Below are 20,903 nucleotides of genomic sequence, written 5' to 3' on the forward strand. Positions count from 1 at the left end.
TCGTGAGGATGTTTCACATGCAATCTGTGTTGTTAGTCTTGGAAAGGTACACTGCCTAATAGTGAAATAGATACTTCCTTATTTATGGAGTGCTATAGATGTTGGTTTAGTCTTTGGCAGAGATAGTGGTATCGAGCCTAGTGTCATTGGATTTGTTGATTCAGATTATTATGGTGATCTGGTTGTGACACAAAGAGATATCGCATTGAAGAAAATTGTCTTTGAGCAAAATCTAGTGGATATGCCGACTAAGCCAGTTTCGGTTCTCAAGTTCAAGAGTTGTTTGGACTTGATTATTGTTTGTAGATTGTAATTGCCTGTGTGGGTGTTGGAGAAGAAGTCCTGATGAGATTTGCATTTGGGGACTTGATGAAATTCAAGTTAAGGTGGAGATTGTTGTTTTTAACTTGAATTTTCAAGTCATCACTTTTGTAGTGTGGGCCCAACATAGTCCTTTTATTTCTTGGATTAGTTCTGTGGGGGGTTTTTTTTTTTTTTTTTTCGTCTTATTAGTTTTCTACTCCAATTTGGAGTCAACCTTGCACCACCTATGAGTACTCCTTGTACAAGCTGATTTTGGAGTGCTAATTTGACCACTTCAAGGCTTATAAAAGGAGCAACAATCCAGCCTCTGGAAAATAAGCACAGCCAAATAGAAAGAGAGGTTGTGTGATCTCACTTGGTATTGTCACGGTGTTTGTGCCTTACGGCACTTTGAGAAAATAGTGTTTTTCTTGTATTAATTTTTCTCTTTTTTGTGTAAGAGTGAGATTTAGGTATATTGGGGGCTTTGGGCTTTGAGTGATTTTTTTTCCTACTATCTTTTGCACTCCATCTTTTGTTAATGAATTTTCTAAGGTTGTCTCTACCAGTGGATGTAGGCTTATTAAGCCTAACCACTAAAATCTTGGTGTCTTGTATGATTGATTTATTTTCTATTATGTTCTTTTCTACTTCTTTGGGATCCAGAGTTTAGTTCCGTACACAACAAGAATTTTGATTATGGAGTATGTTGTATACCTAATACAACATATTGGAAACACAAGAATTTTTTTACAAGATTGATTTCGTAAAAGGTTAGCTATTCTTGAAATTGAGTTTCAAGTTTATGCCTAAAGAATATGAAATTGTGCAAAGTTTTCTTAAGAATTCTTTGGTTAGCAATAAATAATTTTTTATTCTGTTTAAATCATTTGATTGCTTGTGAGTTATTGTGATGATTGAAAAATCATACAAGGGTGGTACCATGTTTGAAAAACTAAAATACCACATAAAAGTTAATTATGTGTTTGGCACAAAATAATTTTGTTTCTAGCTACTCTCTTGCTTTGAAAATAGTTATTGTCAGACTACACTCATATTCATATTCAGTCATCAAAAAAAATATCTAAAGGAGGAATCAATTCCTCAAGAATAAGAAATAACATTTTCATCAATTATCAATTTCTCAAGAATAATCAAAAGTACCCTATGATCCTTCTTTCCATTGTGCTTATATTTTATGTGCAAATCCAATGGTTGATTTGAAAAAAAGATATAAGGAGAAGCACAAGAAATGTAAAAAGATAATTTCTGTAAACTTTATTGCTTTATTAAGAGTACGTAATAGATTCGAGGCACTTGGAACACAAATCCAAGCAATGTTTTATTATATTATAGACGTGACATGAAAATCCACTCTTCCCATGCCCTACACTTGTGCGAGTTGGTTGACATCGAACGGATAAGCATCACTTGGAGACTGGGCTTTGTATGCTCTTTCCCCATACACCGCATATACGGCGTCAGTCGGATGGACTCCGTCCCAATATTTATAGTTGGTCCGATTACGGCATATCTTTCCAAATGGAGCGCATACTGAATTTAGCAATGTTTCACAGCAGGAAACATTCGCAACCTTGGAAGCTGACACAAAATTCCATCTCAACCTCATTAGTACTAAATCTATAAAGAATATATATTATGAGATTTGATCTGGCAATATAAATACCTATAGGTGGGCTGGACTCAATTCCAGAAGCATTTATGAAGATGAAAGTAGCATTGGTTAGATTGGTATTGAGTTGAGCCACCAGTGATTTAAGCCCAACGTTGAAAAGTTGGGTTGCATTGTTGATGTTGTCCACACATGCAGAGCCATTGCTTCCACTTCCACATAAACTCCGTTCAAATGGAATATTACCTAACGCAGTCAGGCCGATAAGGGCAAATTTCCTTGCCCCAGACTTGTACAAAGTCTAGCATCAACATAGCCATTAATTAGGAGATCATATGGGAACCTTTAATTACTCTCTCAACTATAAACGGTTTTTCATTCATAACTTCCACATTTAAAAATTTTCAATGTTAATATCTCACGTTTTTAATCTTTTAATTTCACCTATTTGTTTGTTAAAATGCCCAAAACGTCTCTTTTTGTTTTGTTTTTTTTTTAAAAAAAAAAAAGAAAGTGAAAATTCAAAATCAAAATTCTAGTGATCTACGCACGGCCACACCATAGGTCTGGTGACCCCGGCCAACCGTAGGTCACCAGTATTTTGAATTTCTTATTTGTTTTTTGAATTTTCACTTTCGTAAACGTTCTAACAAAAAATAATGGAAAATTAAAAGGAACTGAAATATAGGATATTGGCATTGCAAATTTTTAAAGTTTAAGATCATAATTGCATAACAACTTATACTCCGACGGTACCGTAAGCGAAGATAGTATGAAGAAAGCATGCTAACCAATAATTGCTGACATAGTTGGTGATTGAGAACAGCAGCATATTGTTGTTGGGTGTATATGCTGCTAGTAGAGTAGTCCTGTGGATTAAAGTAGTTACCAATGTAGTCGTTAGTACCTATTGCAACAGAGAATATTATGCACTTGCTTAGGTAATCTGCGGTTGTCATGTTTTGATTTCCCAACAGCTTGTTGATCTGCGACACCGTAATTTGGTGATTTTCCAACTGCATATCCATGCTTATTATATCACCCTGCAATGATGAGCCAAATTATATTATTGACTTGGACAATGTTTTATGTTTTTCCCTCGAAGACACGCGACCAATGCACATGCATGTTCAGTGGCGGTGCCAGAAACTCGTTAGTGTAGGGGCCAAACTAAAATATGATAAACATAATTTATAACATAAAAAAAATAATAATAATAAATAAATAAATAAATAAAGGTAATCTATGCAAAGACGACCATTCAAAAAATAAATAAATAAAGTGTTTGACAATCTGAATAATAAAATAAAATAAAAAATAAAAATAGATAGAGGGTTCAAAGGTGTGCAAAGTATGCTTTTGAGAGTTTGACAATCTGAATCAGATTTTTGTGTTACCGATTGATACCTTCCCCCGGTGTGTCATCATATTGAGTGCTTCTTTGTCCAAATTTTTAATGTTTCTAGGTTTGTAGATTGAGATTCGTGTAAAGCCAATGGGAGGAATCGCATAATTTGTTTTCTTTTGTGTTTAGGAACTAAAATAATTTTAAAACCAAAAGGAAAATTTACAATTAGAAAATTATCTTTAAGACTTTGGTACCGTATCCGTCTACGTCTATTTAGAGAAAACGAAAAAAATTATTTGCTTAATCTAAAAAGACTACAACTCTCCCCTCCAAGCCTGTATACGTATGCAACATGAAAGAGAAGTTAATACTTTCCAGTTTTTCTAATTGGCTACTTTTGTAATGAGAGATGTCCAAAATCAGATACCCATTATGCTCTATCATAAACTATGCACGAAAAGAATGAAAACCTCGAAAGAGTGCTTGAGCCTCTCACAAAAAATTATAAGTAAAAGAAAAACTGCAGGGGCATAAACCAATTAGTTAAAAACATTCATTAGAATTTACACACAAAAAAAATAAAAATAAAAAATAAAAAATAAATAAAAAATTCTAAACAATTTGGCCCCTACAGGCATACATGTGGCTCCACCACTATGCATGTGAGGCGCGAGCTTTAGCAGGTGTTTGGTATAAAGATTAATGGCTATTGCATTTGAAAAAGGAAAAGCCCATGCTAAGAATAGAAAAATGTGAAATGAGATATCTATTCATATTTCTCAATTTGGTCTCAACACATATGTTTTCATCAAAGTTAATCTAAAATTACTAAAATACCGACATTAAAAAAAGAAAAAAAACAAAAACAAAAACAAAAACAAAACGGAGGCTCCATTTGTTTAAGAAAGTTGAACTCCCGTGGCCAATAATATGTTTCGGCGACAAGTGTCAGCTTGCTGCTAATTCTGGCTAGTCAAATAGTTAAGAATTTGTTGAGATGGTATAGCTTTCAACAAATTTGTTGACCACTTTAGCTCATAAATGCACAATTCATATTAATTAAAAAACAAAAAAATCAATATGATTCTCTCTATTCTTTAGAAATAGTGAAATTAGATAATAAAAAAAAATTTAAAAAAAAAATTTAAAAATTTAAAAAATTGAAATATAAAATGAAAGTGAATAGCTATAATGTTGAGTCTGGCGTATGTACTTTAAAAAAGTAAGTAACTAAAATAAAAATATATATATATGTTTTCGCTAAATATTTGCCGAGTTGAATGTGTATGCTATATATATTGCGAGCTTGATCATGGTAAATGCTAATAATTACGTATATTTTTCCAGTTTCATTACGAATTCCAGCTGAACCAGATGCATAATTGACACCTCTCAGTATTTCCTTGCCTCTAGCAGTAGCAAAAGGTGGGATGTATTCCTTGAATCCCAGATTTTGAGCTATAATGAGAGAGTGTTCACAAGCATCAGACATTGGGAAATCACAAGAAAGATTTAACACAACCTTAATTATAAAAATTTTTAGTTTATGAAAAAATAAACATAAATCTAAAGAAGAAAAAAATTATATATGAAAGGACAAGATGCAGACCAAGGACATCGATCATATTCCGACCATTGGAAAACCTTCCCGTTGGCCCCTAGGGGAAATCAACCCCATAGGGTAAATAGTTGACTTTTGCCACTGTCAAACGATTGTTGTTATTCCCATCAACCGACAAGGAGTCCCCGAAAGCGAAGAGACAAGGTACTTGTGGATTTCCAACTGCATTACAATGTTGTTGCAAGTTTGATAGCAGCAAGAAACTAAGAAGCATCCAAAACAATGACTTGAGTTGAGATGCCATTGACAGCCAAAACAAGTAAAGCTTAAAGGATCTGATAGATTGACGGTGAACATGAGAGAACTATTTATAGTCGCCACCAAAGTTTCTAGTGAGCTACTACATAAAAATAATTTTTTGAATATAAAGAATTTGATAGATTGGCCCCCACCCACAGTAAGTCTACGCATTCTCCCCCTATCCTATGTGGCTATGACTGAAAGATTTTTTATTTTTTTATTTTTTTATTTTTATAAATATGACATATAGATTTACTCCCCCGTTAAACCCACAAAGGAATGATTAATTAGCTAGCTTAAGGCTAAGGTCACGAAGGCAATTAATATTTCCTTGTCCTCAAGAGATAGCTCAATCGGCTGGGACCACGCCTAATGAAGCGGATGCCACTAATTCGAATCCCCCTCCCTCCTCTTGTGCGAACATGTCAAAAAAATAATAATAATATTTCCTTCCGAAATTATCAAATTCAATCTATTCTATTTTTCTTATCTTAATTTTTTTAGCTTATTGGGGCATGTTAGACTAAGCCGATTAAGGTATGCGGTATGCAGTTTGGACTAAATTGTACTTATTTTGTTCAACCTATTACTCAATTTGTAATGTCCCTATGATGTTAGTCTACCCACCAATTTACCATAGGGGTTGCGTATCAACCATTCCAATTTTGAATATTGTATTATTTGGAATTAACGACAAATTACAAGCCAAGGTTGTTCATCTTGTTCGGTGTATTATTTGGGTTTTTTCTTCTTCTTATATTTGTTGATATGCTATGGGTACGTTTGTCATTGCAATTTCAAAGAAAAAAGTGCAATTTTAAACCAAATCACAGAAAATGAATTGTTTGGGATTAAATTTTTAAAAAATTACGATTTGAAAATGTAAAAATATCTGTATTTTTCAAATCACAGGTAGTGATATGCTTTTTTGAAAACGCAGAATTTTAAAGGCTAAATTACAATTTTAAATGCCAAACCGCGATTTTACCAAACGGTTAATTGTATTTTAAAAAATTACATTTTAAAATTGCACATTTTAAAATTGCAATTTTTAAAATTGCAAATCCAAACAGACCTTAAAATAAGTCTAACTTCAAGTTTCATCACAAATCACAAACGAGCAATTGTATCTTATTGATGGTTGTGGTAAAGTCTTTTGGTTCACAAGATGTGTTTTGGAATTGCTCTTAAGAAGGTCCATGAATTCATTGTTTTCCAAATGGATTTTTTTGAAAGGAGGTGGGTGAAATTGAACAATACTGGGGAGCGAACTATTTATCTATCTCAAATTCGTTGCATTTCTTTTCCTTGGGCAAAAGAATTGGGGATTAAACCAAATTCAATCTACTATACGAGGTGGGAAAATCGACCCGTTTATGTTTTTGACTTGGAAAATCATACCATTTCAAGGTTTTACCTTGTCCTATTGCAAGCATTCAATACCAGATTGGATGATGATTTAGCTATGATAAGTTTACAAAAATTGTTATGATTTAATTAATGGAATTAAACTTTAATTTGAATATAAAGAATTTGATAGATTGGCCCCCACTAAGCTAGAAAATTAAGATAGGAAAGATAGAATAGATAGACTTTGAAAATTAAGGTAGGAAACATTTATTAAGGAAAAATATGAAAAAGTCCCTCGACTAACAGTCATTTTTTAAATAGCTTCATGAAGTTTAAAATGTGCTAAAGTGGTACATCAAACTACCGAATTGTGTCAAAAATACCACTTTTTTTATTATATTCTTATAATACCCTTATTTTCTTAAAAACTAAAATAAAATAAATTAATAAAATAAAAAACTAAAAAATTAATTTTTTAAAGAAAGACAATTAATTTTTTTTAGTTTAATATATTTATATTTTTTATTATTAAAAGTGACACGTGTCACTATTTTATTGGTGTTGGCATGAAATATAACAGAATTCGTCAAATGTTTTAACGGAATTTGACTTTAGGGGATAATTTGTTTTTTTGGCATATCCTAAGGACCTTTGAGTTCACTTTCATACGACATTGAGCACTTTCTAATTTAGGCTAACTACAGTACTGACTAATTTTTTATTAGTCCCAAATTTTTTTTTTTTTGTCCACCCCTTGGGTTTTTTATTTCTTTTTTTCCCTTCTCTTTTTTTTTTTTTTTGGTTTAGTTTTTTATTTTACTAAATTTTTATTTTAGTTTTTAAGGGAATATGAGTATTATAGGAATATACTTAAAAAAGTTGCCTTTTTGGCACACTTTGGTAGTTTTTTTTTTTTTTTTTTTGACATGTCCATACAAGAGGGGGGAGAGGGGATTCGAACTAGTAACTTCTACTTCATGAGATGTGGTCCCTAGCCGATTGAGCTACCCATTGAGATCCACACTTTGATAGTTTGATATATCACTTTAGCACACCTTAAACTCCTTGGGGCTTTTCTAAAAGCTGATGTTAGTTGAGAAGACTTTAAAATTTTTTTCCTATTAATTACCTTAGAAGTTAGCCTTGGGATAAGGTAATTGACCCTTTCTTGATGGGTTTAATGGGGGGAGTAAATTACTAAATCTATAAATCAACCCCCAATCCCCTCCCATCCTCCCCAATCTTATGTTGCTGTGGTTCCCATAGTCACATAGGATAGGATGTATAGCAGGAGCATTTATAAATTTACTCCCCCATTAAATCCACAAAGAAATGATCAATTACCTTAGGTTCATTTGGAATTGTGGTTTCAATAAGTGCAATTTTAAAAAATTTTCGTTTTTGAAATCGCAAAGGCGTTTGGTAAAACATGTTAAAAAATATTTTTTTTATCAAATATTTGTTATACGAAATCGTGATTTTGATTTAAATTTGCGTATTTTCACATAAGCACCTCTTAGCCTGCTTATACAAATTGAAATTTTTTTTCTATTTAAGATTATGTGCTTTTTCAATCACAATGTCAAATGCCTTAAGTTTTGCGATATCTTTTAAAAACGCAGATTATTCCTACGAAATCACTATCACAAACGTACCCCTTAACCTAAGGCTAAGGTTACTAAGGTAATTAACACTTTCTACCTAAATTATCAAATTCAATCTACCATATCTTTCCAATCATAATGTTCTAGCTTAATATTAATATTTTCTACCTAAATTATCAAATTCAATCTATCATATCTTTCCAATCATAATTTTCTAGCTTAATGGGGGCGTCTTAGCCTAGGCTGGGGTGTGCAGATAGGACTAAAAGCTAATTATGTGCATGTAGAGCATTGGGAGCTCATGTAGATTAGATCCCAAGGTCTTGGGGGTACTGCTGTTTGAAATCAAATCATATGTTTTCATGGTTCTTTCTCCTTTTCTTCATGAACTAGAAATGAAGTCACTACAAAAAAATTACAATTTATTGACGGAGGTTTACTGACGTGTCAGATGACCTGACACGTCAGTAAACACTCCTGACGGGGCCATCCTAACGTGTGTAAGGCGTGAAGAATGTGGGTGTCAGGAAATGAGAATTCCTGACGTGCCATTATTGGCACGTCAGGAATTCCTAACGTGTCAATTTTTGACACGTCAGGAAATGCTGACGTGTCACATTTCAACACGTCAAAAGAATTCCTGACGTGTCAACTTATAACACGTCAGGAATTCCTGACATGTATATTTTTGACACGTCAGAAGATTTTTTTGACGTGTCAACGTGGCGCGTCAAAAAATTTTGACGTGTGGAAAATTTGACACGTCAGTAATTCCTGACGTGTCAAATAATGACACGTCAGGAGTTACTGACGTGTCAAACAATAACACGTCAATAATTCCTGACGTGTAAATTTTTCACACGTCAATAACTCCTGACGTGTGAAAAATTGACACGTCAGCAGTTATTGATGTGTCATTGTTTGACACGTCAGGAATTCCTGACGTGTCAAAAATTGACACGTCAATAACTTTGGTTCGTTTTGAAATTTTTTTTCCCTCCCCCCTATATTTTTTGTGATTAATTTCAGGACTATACCCGAATTTTGCGTTACGATTAACCTGATATTCAATCTATCAATCAAATCCATGCAAATAATATACAATTTTCCCATCAAATAACATACATCATATCCATTAATAGCAATCACAAATTATCCAAGAAAACTAACTTCAACACATCATAATATCACAAACTATCCATCAAAACTAACTTCAACACGCCAAAATGACACAAATCACAAACTATACACTAAGACTAACTTCAACACACCAAAATAACACAAATAACATAATATACACCAATCACACAAACTATCAACGAAAACAAACTTCAACACACCAAAAATGGCACATACTAACTATATATACACCAATTACAAACTATCCACCAAAACAAACTTCAACACATCAAAAATGACACATACTAACGTAATATACACCAATCACAAATATAATTACATCAACTTATACACAAGTGTGAATGGCCTAAAGTTCTCAACCAGACTATCGATCATTGACATCCATAGTGATGTGGTATTTTTGTGACCAAAAATATCAATTATAAAAATAACCACTCGCAATAGGACGAATCTTTGTAGGATACGGCTATAGAGAGGGTGTCGAACCTCAAGGGCTGCAAGGGTTTAATTATCAAAATTAAAAGATCAAAGTTAACTTAATTAAAAGGGGTTTTGATTTGATTTGCTTAAAAACTAAAGTGCATGAAAATAAAAGAGATTTAAAATAAGAGAGAGAGAGTAGGGTATTGACTTCACCTCTATCCGCACAACAATGGTTAATCATAATTAATCCCATAAATTCATTATATGCATGTTATAAATAAACAAGAAACTACCTTATTAAAGAATAAGCATAATCTATCTTCGGTTGGCACGGATCGTCCACCTAACCACTAAGACGCGGTACGACCCGTCTTCCCTAGGTATAAATTATCAAATTCTATAACAGGATACATACAATCAATGAATAAGTGTAACCCATCTTCGGTTGGCACGGACTGTCTACCTAAATTACACTAAACTAGGGTGTAGTACAATCCGTCTTCCCTAGGCATGGCCTATCAAATCCTATTGATCATATGTCAATTAAACCCATTGTATAACCATCATCCTCATAATCACAGAAAACAAGAATGATTTGAGATTAATAAAAGTAAAATACTTTCTAAGACAAGAGAAGAATTTCACAAATATTGATTTTGGAATTTAAGAGCAATTGCATTTAATAATTAAGAACATAAATCAATTGTAGCAATCCTCATAATTATACAATCAACATGCATAAATTGAAAATCTAGAAATTAAATACAATCAAACCATTGTGCTTGGAAAGGGCTACATCAATACCCCACGAAGGGGTTTAGCCGCTCATGATCTCCTAAGCTCCAAAGACAATTTACTGAATTTTGCTCTAAGAGGCGGTGTGTTTTTTCTCAATGCTTAGAGGCCTATTTATAAGGCTTAGGAGAGTCCTAGAAGCCCTAGGAATCCTATAAATTTTGGAGATTTAAGTCCAAGTCCAATTATGATAAAGAAAACCTAAGTCCAAATCGGAATAGGATTCGCCCAGAATTGCGTTCCTATCTTGCGGGGCAATTTTGGCAATGCGCGGCTCCGAATTAGGAAAATGCTATTTCACAATGATTTGTATAAATTTGATTTAGCTTTCCAGTACCACTTGAATCGTCTCAATCGGATATTTGAGCTGAAAGTTATGGCCAAAATACCGAGACGTAGGCAGAATCCAAAATTGAATCCAATCCGATTTTGACTCCAATTTGAGAAATTCCGAATTAATCCTTTTCTTTATTTGATTTAAACTTAACCATGATTGGTTAAGTTTAACCATATCTTCTAGGTCTTCTCAAAGTGTGCTTTTAAGCCCAAAATCAATGGAATTAATTGCATCTTGATTTATAACCTGAAAACACAAAAACAAAACAAAATCAAACAAATAACAATGCTAAGGAATTAACATATGCAAATTAAGGGGCTTGAATGTGCAACATTCGGCGCTTATCACACCCCCAAACTTACATATTGCTAGTCCCTTAGCAATACAAAACAGAAAATAAACTGAAAAACAAAAAGATAAGTCCATCTTTCGTAGGATGTACGATTGCATTTAGCATATGCAACAAGCCTTTTAAACCCCTAGGCATTCCCTAGAGGACGAGTGAAGTCTCGTGAGGGTTTTCCAGGAATGATATCCACAAACATTGTCATCATTATGTCATTCAAAAGGATAAAGCATCACAAAAATAATGGTTCTCTTTCATTAGCAAGCTTAAAATTATAAACCCCATCTTCAAAATTCCAAAGAATTTACAAGTCAAATCACTTACAAATGGCAGATTGAGATACACAAATTTCAATTAGTGTAAAGTGAATCAACACATAGTCATGAGGCTTCAAAATAATTCCAATATGAATGAATCACCATCTCAGAATTCATTGGACTTCATATCAAATGAAACAACCAAGGCATACAATTTTTTTTTTTTTTTTTTTTTTTAGGGCTTTGTAATGCTTAGCTCCCTTAAGCTTTCTAGTTGACTCATGTATCGAGTGTTAGGCCAATGTCTCCCAAACCAAATGGCTTTAGGGCATTAGGTGTAAAGACACCCCTAAGGACTTACTAACTCGAGTCAAAAAGGCTACGAAGCTAAGCTAGCCATTTTATTAATCAACCCAAAAATTTCACTTTTTGACGCGAACACTCACTGCTTAATGAGGCAAGGGGTCCGGTTACTCAGCGAAAAATTCAAACTTGATTTTTTTATTTTATTTTATTTTATTTATTATTATTATTTTTTTTTTTTATAGCATGCCAAAGTTATTCACCCAATATGTCACCCAACAGAATTCAAGATATTGAAAACAAACATAATTGGTCTCAAAATTCATACCTCACAGACATGTGCTAGTGTGCTCAAGATAGATTTAAATTGAAACAAGAAGCATCTCATGTTGCCAAAAGTAAGTAATAAGACTCAAAATTCCTAAGTCATATGATCATGTATTCATAACTTTAAGCCTATCAATGAAATTTAAACCAAAATCAAAGCTCAACCATATGCTTAAGAATGACATAACAACAAAAATGGACCGTGTTTTGTTTTTCCATACCCCCAAACTTGAATCATACATTGTCCCCAATGTATGTATAGAACTAAAGAATAAGATCAAGAGTACAGAAATACCTGAATGAGCAGATGTGGGCATATCATACCCCCAAACTTGAATTCAAAAACACATGTCCTAAAAATAAAGTGATACTCCAACCAAATGCCAATCAAGTGCACACATTGTTGTAAAAAGATAAACAAAGAATGAAATAACAATGGATAAAATAAACCTGGATGGAGATCATATGCCCTGGTGGAATGAGGAGTCAAGCGCACAGGGCCTGCACTCAATCTTATGAAACTGACTCATCTAGTCAAAATATATGGAACGGAATCCATATCCTTGATGTGCGCAGTGTTCTCTGACCCTTAAGTTTAAATTTGAAGCACTAATCTTTTCTTCTCTTGGACCAAAGAGAATAAATTTTACCCACAAATGGGTAATTCCAAATGTCAGCATATCGAGGTAGATCCTTCTCGATGGTCACTTTTTCCTCGTCTAACTGCCCTAACAGACTATCCTCCTGGCCTCTTGGTAAGTCATAAGAAATAATGGCCGGGATAGTGTCATCTGTCCCTAAAAATGAAGATTTCAAATTACCTGGAACGGGGGCTTGGAGCTCATATGGCATCTCGGGAATAAGAGGTGATGGTGAAGAAGCCTTAGTGCTCGCTTCCTTGCTTTTTTTCCGAAGTAGATCCTGTGGGACCTCAATTTGCTCCTCCTTTGGCTCCTCCTTCCTTTCTTCCACGTGGTTTTCGACCACCTTTCCACTCCTCAGTGTGGTGATAGCTTGCTCATGACAAGAAATACTTTCTTCCTTCATGTAGTGTCCATCAGGATTGGCCACCGGCTGATTTTGAAACTCTTCTTCTTCCATCCTATTGAGGTGGTTGATGATTTGTTCAACATGAGCTTCCATCCTGGCGTCTATCTCGGCGAAGAATTGAGGGGTATAACGTTCCTGTTGAGATTTCACCGTCTGCTTTATCTCACCCGTTAGCTCACTTATCATTTTTAGTATCCGATCCTCAAAATTAGAATCTGAGGGAGGTGGTGCGGCCTGGTATTGTTGTTGTGAAGGCCAGTAGATGGGAGATGGCTCCTCTTGATATTCTTGAAAGTCAGAACCCATCGGAGGAGGTGGTTCGGTTTGGTATATCTATTGTGGAGTTGCTTGATATGGAGGAGAATAGGATTGATCATTGAATTGAGGATATGCCTGATGGTACAGTTCATGACGTTGTGGAGCATAATTCCCAAGAGCTTGAGTTTGCCACGAAAGATTAGACTGGTTGCCCCACGCCGGGCTATAGGAATCAGAATAATGGCCATTCCTCGGTCTAGAGAACGGTCTGTTCATATGCTCATAAGAATAATTAGAAAATTGTCCCGCTGTAGGACAATCTCTAATGTGATGATAAGGACTATAGCAATATGAACATGGTCCATGGGGTGTTGGAATGCCTCCCCACATGAACTAAACTAATATAATTAACATAAAATAACAACAGAAAAATAAAAATAAATAAAAATAAAAACTCACAAACGGCCTTTAGGTGCCCTGGAAATTTGGAAGCCGACTGCTGCTAATGCGCTCGATCACATGGCAGAGTACGCTCGAGCGTACTGCCGCAGATGGGTGTGAGCACAGGAGTGGAGGGATCGAGCACAAAAGGTGGAGTGCGTACGTGCGCTTGATCACACGCGACCTGTGCTCGATCGCAGTCACAGTGAAGGCAGCTACGGACCTGTTTGAAAATTCTAACATAAAACAAAAACAAAACACAACAGAATTAAAATTAGCAGAAAAATGAATTATTAAGCTAAAATCAATCCTTAAATTGTGACAATAAAACCGTTAAGCAGTCCCCGGCAACGGCGCCAAAAATTGATGTGGTATTTTTGTGACCAAAAATATCAATTATAAAAATAACCACTCGCAATAGGACGAATCTTTGTAGGATACGGCTATAGAGAGGGTGTCGAACCTCAAGGACTGCAAGGGTTTAATTATCAAAATTAAAAGATCAAAGTTAACTTAATTAAAAGGGGTTTTGATTTGATTTGCTTAAAAACTAAAGTGCATGAAAATAAAAGAGATTTAAAATAAGAGAGAGAGAGTAAGGTATTGACTTCACCTCTATCCGCACAACAATGGTTAATCATAATTAATCCCATAAATTCATTATATGCATGTTATAAATAAACAAGAAACTATCTTATTAAAGAATAAGCATAATCTATCTTCGGTTGGCACGGATCGTCCATCTAACCACTAAGACGCGGTACGACCCGTCTTCCCTAGGTATAAATTATCAAATTCTATAACAAGATACATACAATCAATGAATAAGTGTAACCCATCTTCGGTTGGCACGGACTGTCTACCTAAATTACACTAAACTAGGGTGTAGTACAATCCGTCTTCCCTAGGCATGGCCTATCAAATCCTATTGATCATATGTCAATTAAACCCATTGTATAACCATCATCCTCATAATCATAGAAAACAAGAATGATTTGAGATCAATAAAAGTAAAATACTTTCTAAGACAAGAGAAGAATTTCACAAATATTGATTTTGGAATTTAAGAACAATTGCATTTAATATGAATAACATAAATCAATTGTAGCAATCCTCATAGTTATATAATCAACATGCATAAATTGAAAATCTAAAAATTAAATACAATCAAACCATTGTGCTTGGATAGGGTTACATCAATACCCCACGAAGGGGTTTAGCCGCTCATGATCTCCTAAGCTCCACAGACTATTTTACTAAATTTTTGCTCTAGAAGCGGTGTGTTTTTTCTCAATGCTTAGAGGCCTATTTATAAGGCTTAGGAGAGTCCTAGAAGCCCTAGGAATCCTATAAATTTCGGAGATTTAAGTCCAAGTCCAATTATGATAAAGAAAACCTAAGTCCAAATCGGAATAGGATTCGCCCAGAATTGCGTTCCTATCTTGCGGGGCGATTTTGGCAATGCGGCGCTCCGAATTAGGAAAATGCTATTTCACAATGATTTGTAGAAATTTGAGTTAGCTTTCCAGTGCCGCTTGAATCACCTCAATCGGATATTTGAGCTGAAAGTTATGGCCAAAATACCAAGACATATGCAGAATCCAAATTTGAATCCAATCCGATTTTGACTCCAATTTGAGAAATTCCGAATTAATCCCTTCCTTTATTTGATTAAACTTAACCATGATTGGTTAAGCTTAATCATATCTTCTAGGTCTTCTCAAAGTGTGCTTTTAAGCCCAAAATCAATGGAATTAATTGCATCTTTATTTATAACCTGAAAACAATAAAAACAAAACAAAATCAAACAAATAACAACGCTAAGGAATTAACATATGCAAATTAAGGGGCTTGAATGTGCAACATTCGGTGCTTATCACACCCCCAAACTTACATATTGCTAGTCCCTTAGCAATACAAAACAGAGAATAAACTGAAAAACAAAAAGATAAGTCCATCTTTCGTGGGATGTACGATTGCATTTAGCATATGCAACAAGCCTTTTAAACCCCTAGGCATTCCCTAGAGGACGAGTGAAGTCTCGTGAGGGTTTTCCAGGAATGATACCCACAAACATTGTCATCATTATGTCATTTAAAAGGATAAAGCATCACAAAAATAATGGTTCTCATTCATTAGCAAGCTTAAAATTATAAACTTCATCTTCAAAATTCCAAGGAATTTACAAGTCAAATCACTTACAAATGGCAGATTGAGATACATAAATTTCAATTAGTGCAAAGTGAACTAACACATAATCATGAGGCTTCAAAATAATTCAAATATGAATGAATCAACATCTCAGAATTTATTGGACTTCATATCAAATGAAACAACCAAGGCATACATTTTTTTTTTTTTTTTTGTAGGCTTTGCAATGCTTAGCTCCCTTAAGCTTTCTAGTTGACCCATGTATCGAGTGTTAGGCCAATGTCTCCCAAACCAAATGGCTTTAGGGCACTAGGTGTAAAGACACCCCTAAGGACTTACTAACTCGAGTCAAAAAGGCTACGAAGCTAAGCTAGCCATTTTATTAATCAACCCAAAAAAATTTCACTTTTTGACGCAAACACTCACTGCTTAATGAGGCAAGAGGTCCGGTTACTCAGTGAAAAATTCAAACTTGAATTTTTATTTTTATTTTTCATTTTTTTCTTTTATTTTATACATATATATCATGCCAAAGTTATTCATCCAATATGTCACCCAACAGAATTCAAGACATTGAAAACAAACATAATTGGTCTCAAAATTCATACCTCACAGACATGTGCTAGTGTGCTCAAGATAGATTTAAATTGAAAGAAGAAGCATCTCATGTTGCCAAAAGTAAGTAGAAAGACTCAAAATTCCTAAGTCATATGATCATGTGTTCACAACTTTAAGCCTACCATTGAATATCAATGAATTTCAAACCAAAATCAAAGCTCAACCATATGCTTAAGAATGACATAACAATAATAATGGACTATGTTTTGTTTTTCCATACCCCCCAACTTGAATCATACATTGTCCCCAATGTATGTATAGAACTAAAGAATAAGATCAAGAGTATAGGAATACCTGAATGAGCAGATGGGGGCATATCATACCCTCAAACTTGAATGCAAAAACACATGTCCTAAAAATAAAGTGATACTCCAACCAAATACCAATCAAGTGCACACATTGTTGTAAAAAGATAAACAAAGAATGAAGCAACAATGGATAAAATAAACCTGGATGGAGATCATATGCCCTGGTGGAATGAGGAGTCGAGCGCACAGGGCCTGCACTCGATCTTATGAAACTGACTCATCTAGTCAAAATATATGGAATCCGCCAAGTCAACGGAATCCACATCCTTGATTCGCACAGTATTCTCGGACCCTTAAGTTTAAATTTGAAGCACCAATCTTTTCTTCTCTTGGACCAAAGAGAATAAATTTTACCCACAAATGGGTAATTCCAAACGTCAGCATATCGAGGTAGATCCTTCTGAGTATTTCCAAACAATTTCTCATCCGAAAAGGAATCATGAATTGGAATAAAATGGGGAGAATACTTGGGGAGTTTTTCTACCTCGATGGTCTCTTTTTCCTCGTCTAACTGCCCTAACAGACTACCCACCTGGCCTCTTGGTAAGTCATAAGAAATAATGACCGGGATAGTGTCATCTGTCCCTAAAAATGAAGATTTCAGATTACCTTGAATAGGGGCTCGAGGCTCATATGGCATCTCAGGAATAGGAGGTGATGGTGAAGAAGCCTCAGTGCTCGCTTCCTTGCTTTTTTCCCGATGTAGATCCTGTGGGACCTCAATTTACTCCTCCTTTGGCTCCTCCTTCCTTTCTTCCACATGGTTTCCGACCACCTCTCCACTCCTCAGTGTGGTGATAGCTTGCTCATGACACAAAGTACTCTCTTCCTCCATGTAGTTTTCATCAGGAATGGCCACCGGGTGACTTTGAAGCTCTTCTTCTTCCATCCTATTGAGGTGGTTGATGATTTGTTCAACATGAGCTTCCATCCTGGCATCTATCTCGGCGAAGAATTAAGGAGTATAAAGTTCCTGTTGAGATTTCACCGCCTGCTTTATCTCACCTGTTAGCTCACTTATCATTTTTAGTATCCGAGCCTCAAAATTAGAATCTGAGGGAGGTGGTGTGGCCTGGTATTGTTGATGTGAAGGCCAGTAGATGGGAGATGGCTCCTCTTGATATTCTTGAAAGTTAGAACCCATCGGAAGAGGTGGTTCGGTTTGGTATATCTGTTGTGGAGTTGCTTGATATGGAGGAGAATAGGATTGACCATTGAATTGAGGATATGCCTGATGGTACAGTTCATGACGTTGTGGAGCATAATTCCCAGGAGCTTGAGTTTGCCACGAGAGATTAGACTGGTTGCTCCACGCCGGGCTATAGGAATCAGAATAATGGCCATTCCTCGGTCTAGAGAACGGTCTGTTCATATGCTCATAAGAATAATTAGAAAATTGTCCCACAGTAGGACAATCTCTAACATGATGATAAGGACTATAGCAATATGAACATGGTCCATGGGGTGTTGGAATGCCTCCCCACATGAACTAAACTAATAGAATTAACATAAAATAATAACATAAAATAAAAATAAAAACTCACAAATGGCCCTTAGGTGCGCTGGAAATTTGGATGCTGACTGCTGCTAATGCGCTCGATCGCACGGCAGGGTACACTCGATCGTACTGCCGTCGATGGGTGCGAGCATAGGCGTGGAGGGATGGAGCGCAGAAGGTGGAGTGCGTACGTGTGCTCGATCGCACGCGGGCTACGCTCGATCGCAATCACAGAGATGGCCAGCTATGGACCTGTTTGAGAATTCTTAAAAAAATAAAAATAAAACACAAAAACAGAATTAGAAAGAAAAACAGAAAAATAAAAATTAAGCAAAAATTAATCTTTAAATTTAGATAATGAAACTGTTAAGCAGTCGCCGGCAACGGCGCCAAAAATTGATGTGGTATTTTTGTGACCAAAAATATCAATTATAAAAATAACCACTCGCAATAGGACGAATCTTTGTAGGATACGGCTATAGAGAGGGTGTCGAACCTCAAGGACTGCAGGGGTTTAATTATCAAAATTAAAAGATCAAAGTTAACTTAATTAAAAGGGGTTTTGATTTGATTTGCTTAAAAACTAAAGTGCATGAAAATAAAAGAGATTTAAAATAAGAGAGAGAGAGTAGGGTTTTGACTTCACCTCTATCCGCACAACAATGGTTAATCATAATTAATCCCATAAATTCATTCTATGCTATAAATAAACAAGAAACTACCTTATTAAAGAATAAGCATAATCTATCTTTGGTTGGCACGGATCGTCCACCTAACCACTAAGACGCGGTATGACCCGTCTTCCCTAGGTATAAATTATCAAATTCTATAACAGGATACATACAATCAATGAATAAGTGTAACCCATCTTCGGTTGGCACGGACTGTCTACCTAAATTACACTAAACTAGGGTGTAGTACAATCCGTCTTCCCTAGGCATGGCCTATCAAATCCTATTGATCATATGTCAATTAAACCCATTGTATAACCATCATCCTCATAATCACAGAAAACAAGAATGATTTGAGATCAATAAAAGTAAAATACTTTCTAAGACAAGAAAAGAATTTCACAAATATTGATTTTGGAATTTAAGAACAATTGCATTTAATAATTAAGAACATAAATCAATTGTAGCAATCCTCATAATTATACAATCAACATGCATAAATTGAAAATTTAGAAATTAAATACAACCAAACCATTGTGCGTGGATAGGGTTACATCAACACCCCATGAAGGGGTTTAGCCGCTCATGATCTTCTAAGCTCCAAAGACAATTTATTGAATTTTTACTCTAGAAAGCGGTGTGTCTGTTTACAATGTTTAGAGCCCTATTTATAGGGCTTAGGAGAGTCCTAGAAACCCTGAGAAAACCGGAGAGCAGTCTCCCAGTCCAATTGGGAGACTGAAAACCAAATCCAAATCAGAGTAGGATTCGCCCAAAATTGCGTTCCTATCTTGAGGGACGATTTTGACATTGCGGCGCTCCGAATTAGGAAAATGATATTTCACAATGATTTGTAGCAATTTTAGTTAGATTTCCAGTGCCACTTGAATCACCTCAGTCGAATATTTGAGCTGAAAGTTATGGCCAAAATACCGAGACATATGCAGAATCCAAATTTGAATCCAATCTGATTTTGATTCCAATTTGAGAAATTCCGAATTAATCCCTTCCTTTATTTGATTAAACTTAACCGTGATTGGTTAAGCTTAATCATATCTTCTAGGTATTCTCAAAGTGTGCTTTTAAGCCCAAAATGAATGGAATTAATTGCATCTTTATTTATAACCTGAAAACACAAAAACAAAACAAAATCAAACAAATAACAACGCTAAGGAATTAACATATGCAAATTAAGGGGCTTGAATGTGCAACATTCGGCGCTTATCAAGGATGATGGTTATACAATGGGTTTAATTGACATATGATCAATAGGATTTGATAGGCCATGCCTAGGGAAGACGGATTGTACTACACCCTAGTTTAGTGTAATTTAGGTAGACAGTCCGTGCCAACCGAAGATGGGTTACACTTATGCATCGATTATATGTATCCTGTTAAAGAATTTGATAATTTATACCTAGGGAAGACGGGTCCTACCGCATCTTAGTGGTTAGGTGGACGATTTGTGCCAACCGAAGATAGATTACGCTTATTCTTTAATAAGGTAGTTTCTTATTTATTTATAACATGCATAGAACGAATTTCTGCGATTAATTATGATTAACCATTGTTGTGCGGATAGAGGTGAAGTCAATACCCTACACTCTCTCTCTTATTTTAAATCTCTTTTATTTTCATGCACTTTAGTTTTAAAGAAAATCAAATCAAATATCTTTTTAATTAAGTTAATTTTAATCTTTCGAATTTGATAACAAAACTCCTGCAGTCCTTGAGGTTCGACACCCTCTCTATAGTCGTATCCTACAAAGATTCGTCCTATTGTGAGTGGTTATTTTTATAATTGATTTTTTTGGTCACAACAATACCACATCAATTTTTTTCGCTGTTGCCGGGGACATTCCAAACAGGTTCGTAAGCAGC

The 20,903-nt window shown here is 35.1% G+C and overlaps 1 protein-coding gene across 1 annotated transcript in view; it reads right to left on the bottom strand.

Annotated features, from left to right (window-relative positions):
* Positions 1-1,556: 1,556 nt before the first annotated feature.
* LOC132167313 (GDSL esterase/lipase At1g29670-like) overlaps positions 1,557-20,903 on the bottom strand; it is a 22,050-nt gene continuing 2,703 nt past the window's right edge. The window contains exons 4-5 of the mRNA XM_059578237.1: positions 1,991-2,237; positions 1,557-1,905 (exon numbers count right to left, since the gene is read on the bottom strand). Of these exons, the coding sequence (XP_059434220.1) occupies positions 1,691-1,905; positions 1,991-2,237 (462 nt within the window). The 3' untranslated portion in view covers positions 1,557-1,690. The remainder of the gene's footprint in view (positions 1,906-1,990; positions 2,238-20,903) is intronic.

The sequence above is a fragment of the Corylus avellana genome, chromosome ca1 (assembly GCF_901000735.1).
Source record: "Corylus avellana chromosome ca1, CavTom2PMs-1.0".
NCBI classification, from domain to species: Eukaryota; Viridiplantae; Streptophyta; class Magnoliopsida; order Fagales; family Betulaceae; genus Corylus; species Corylus avellana.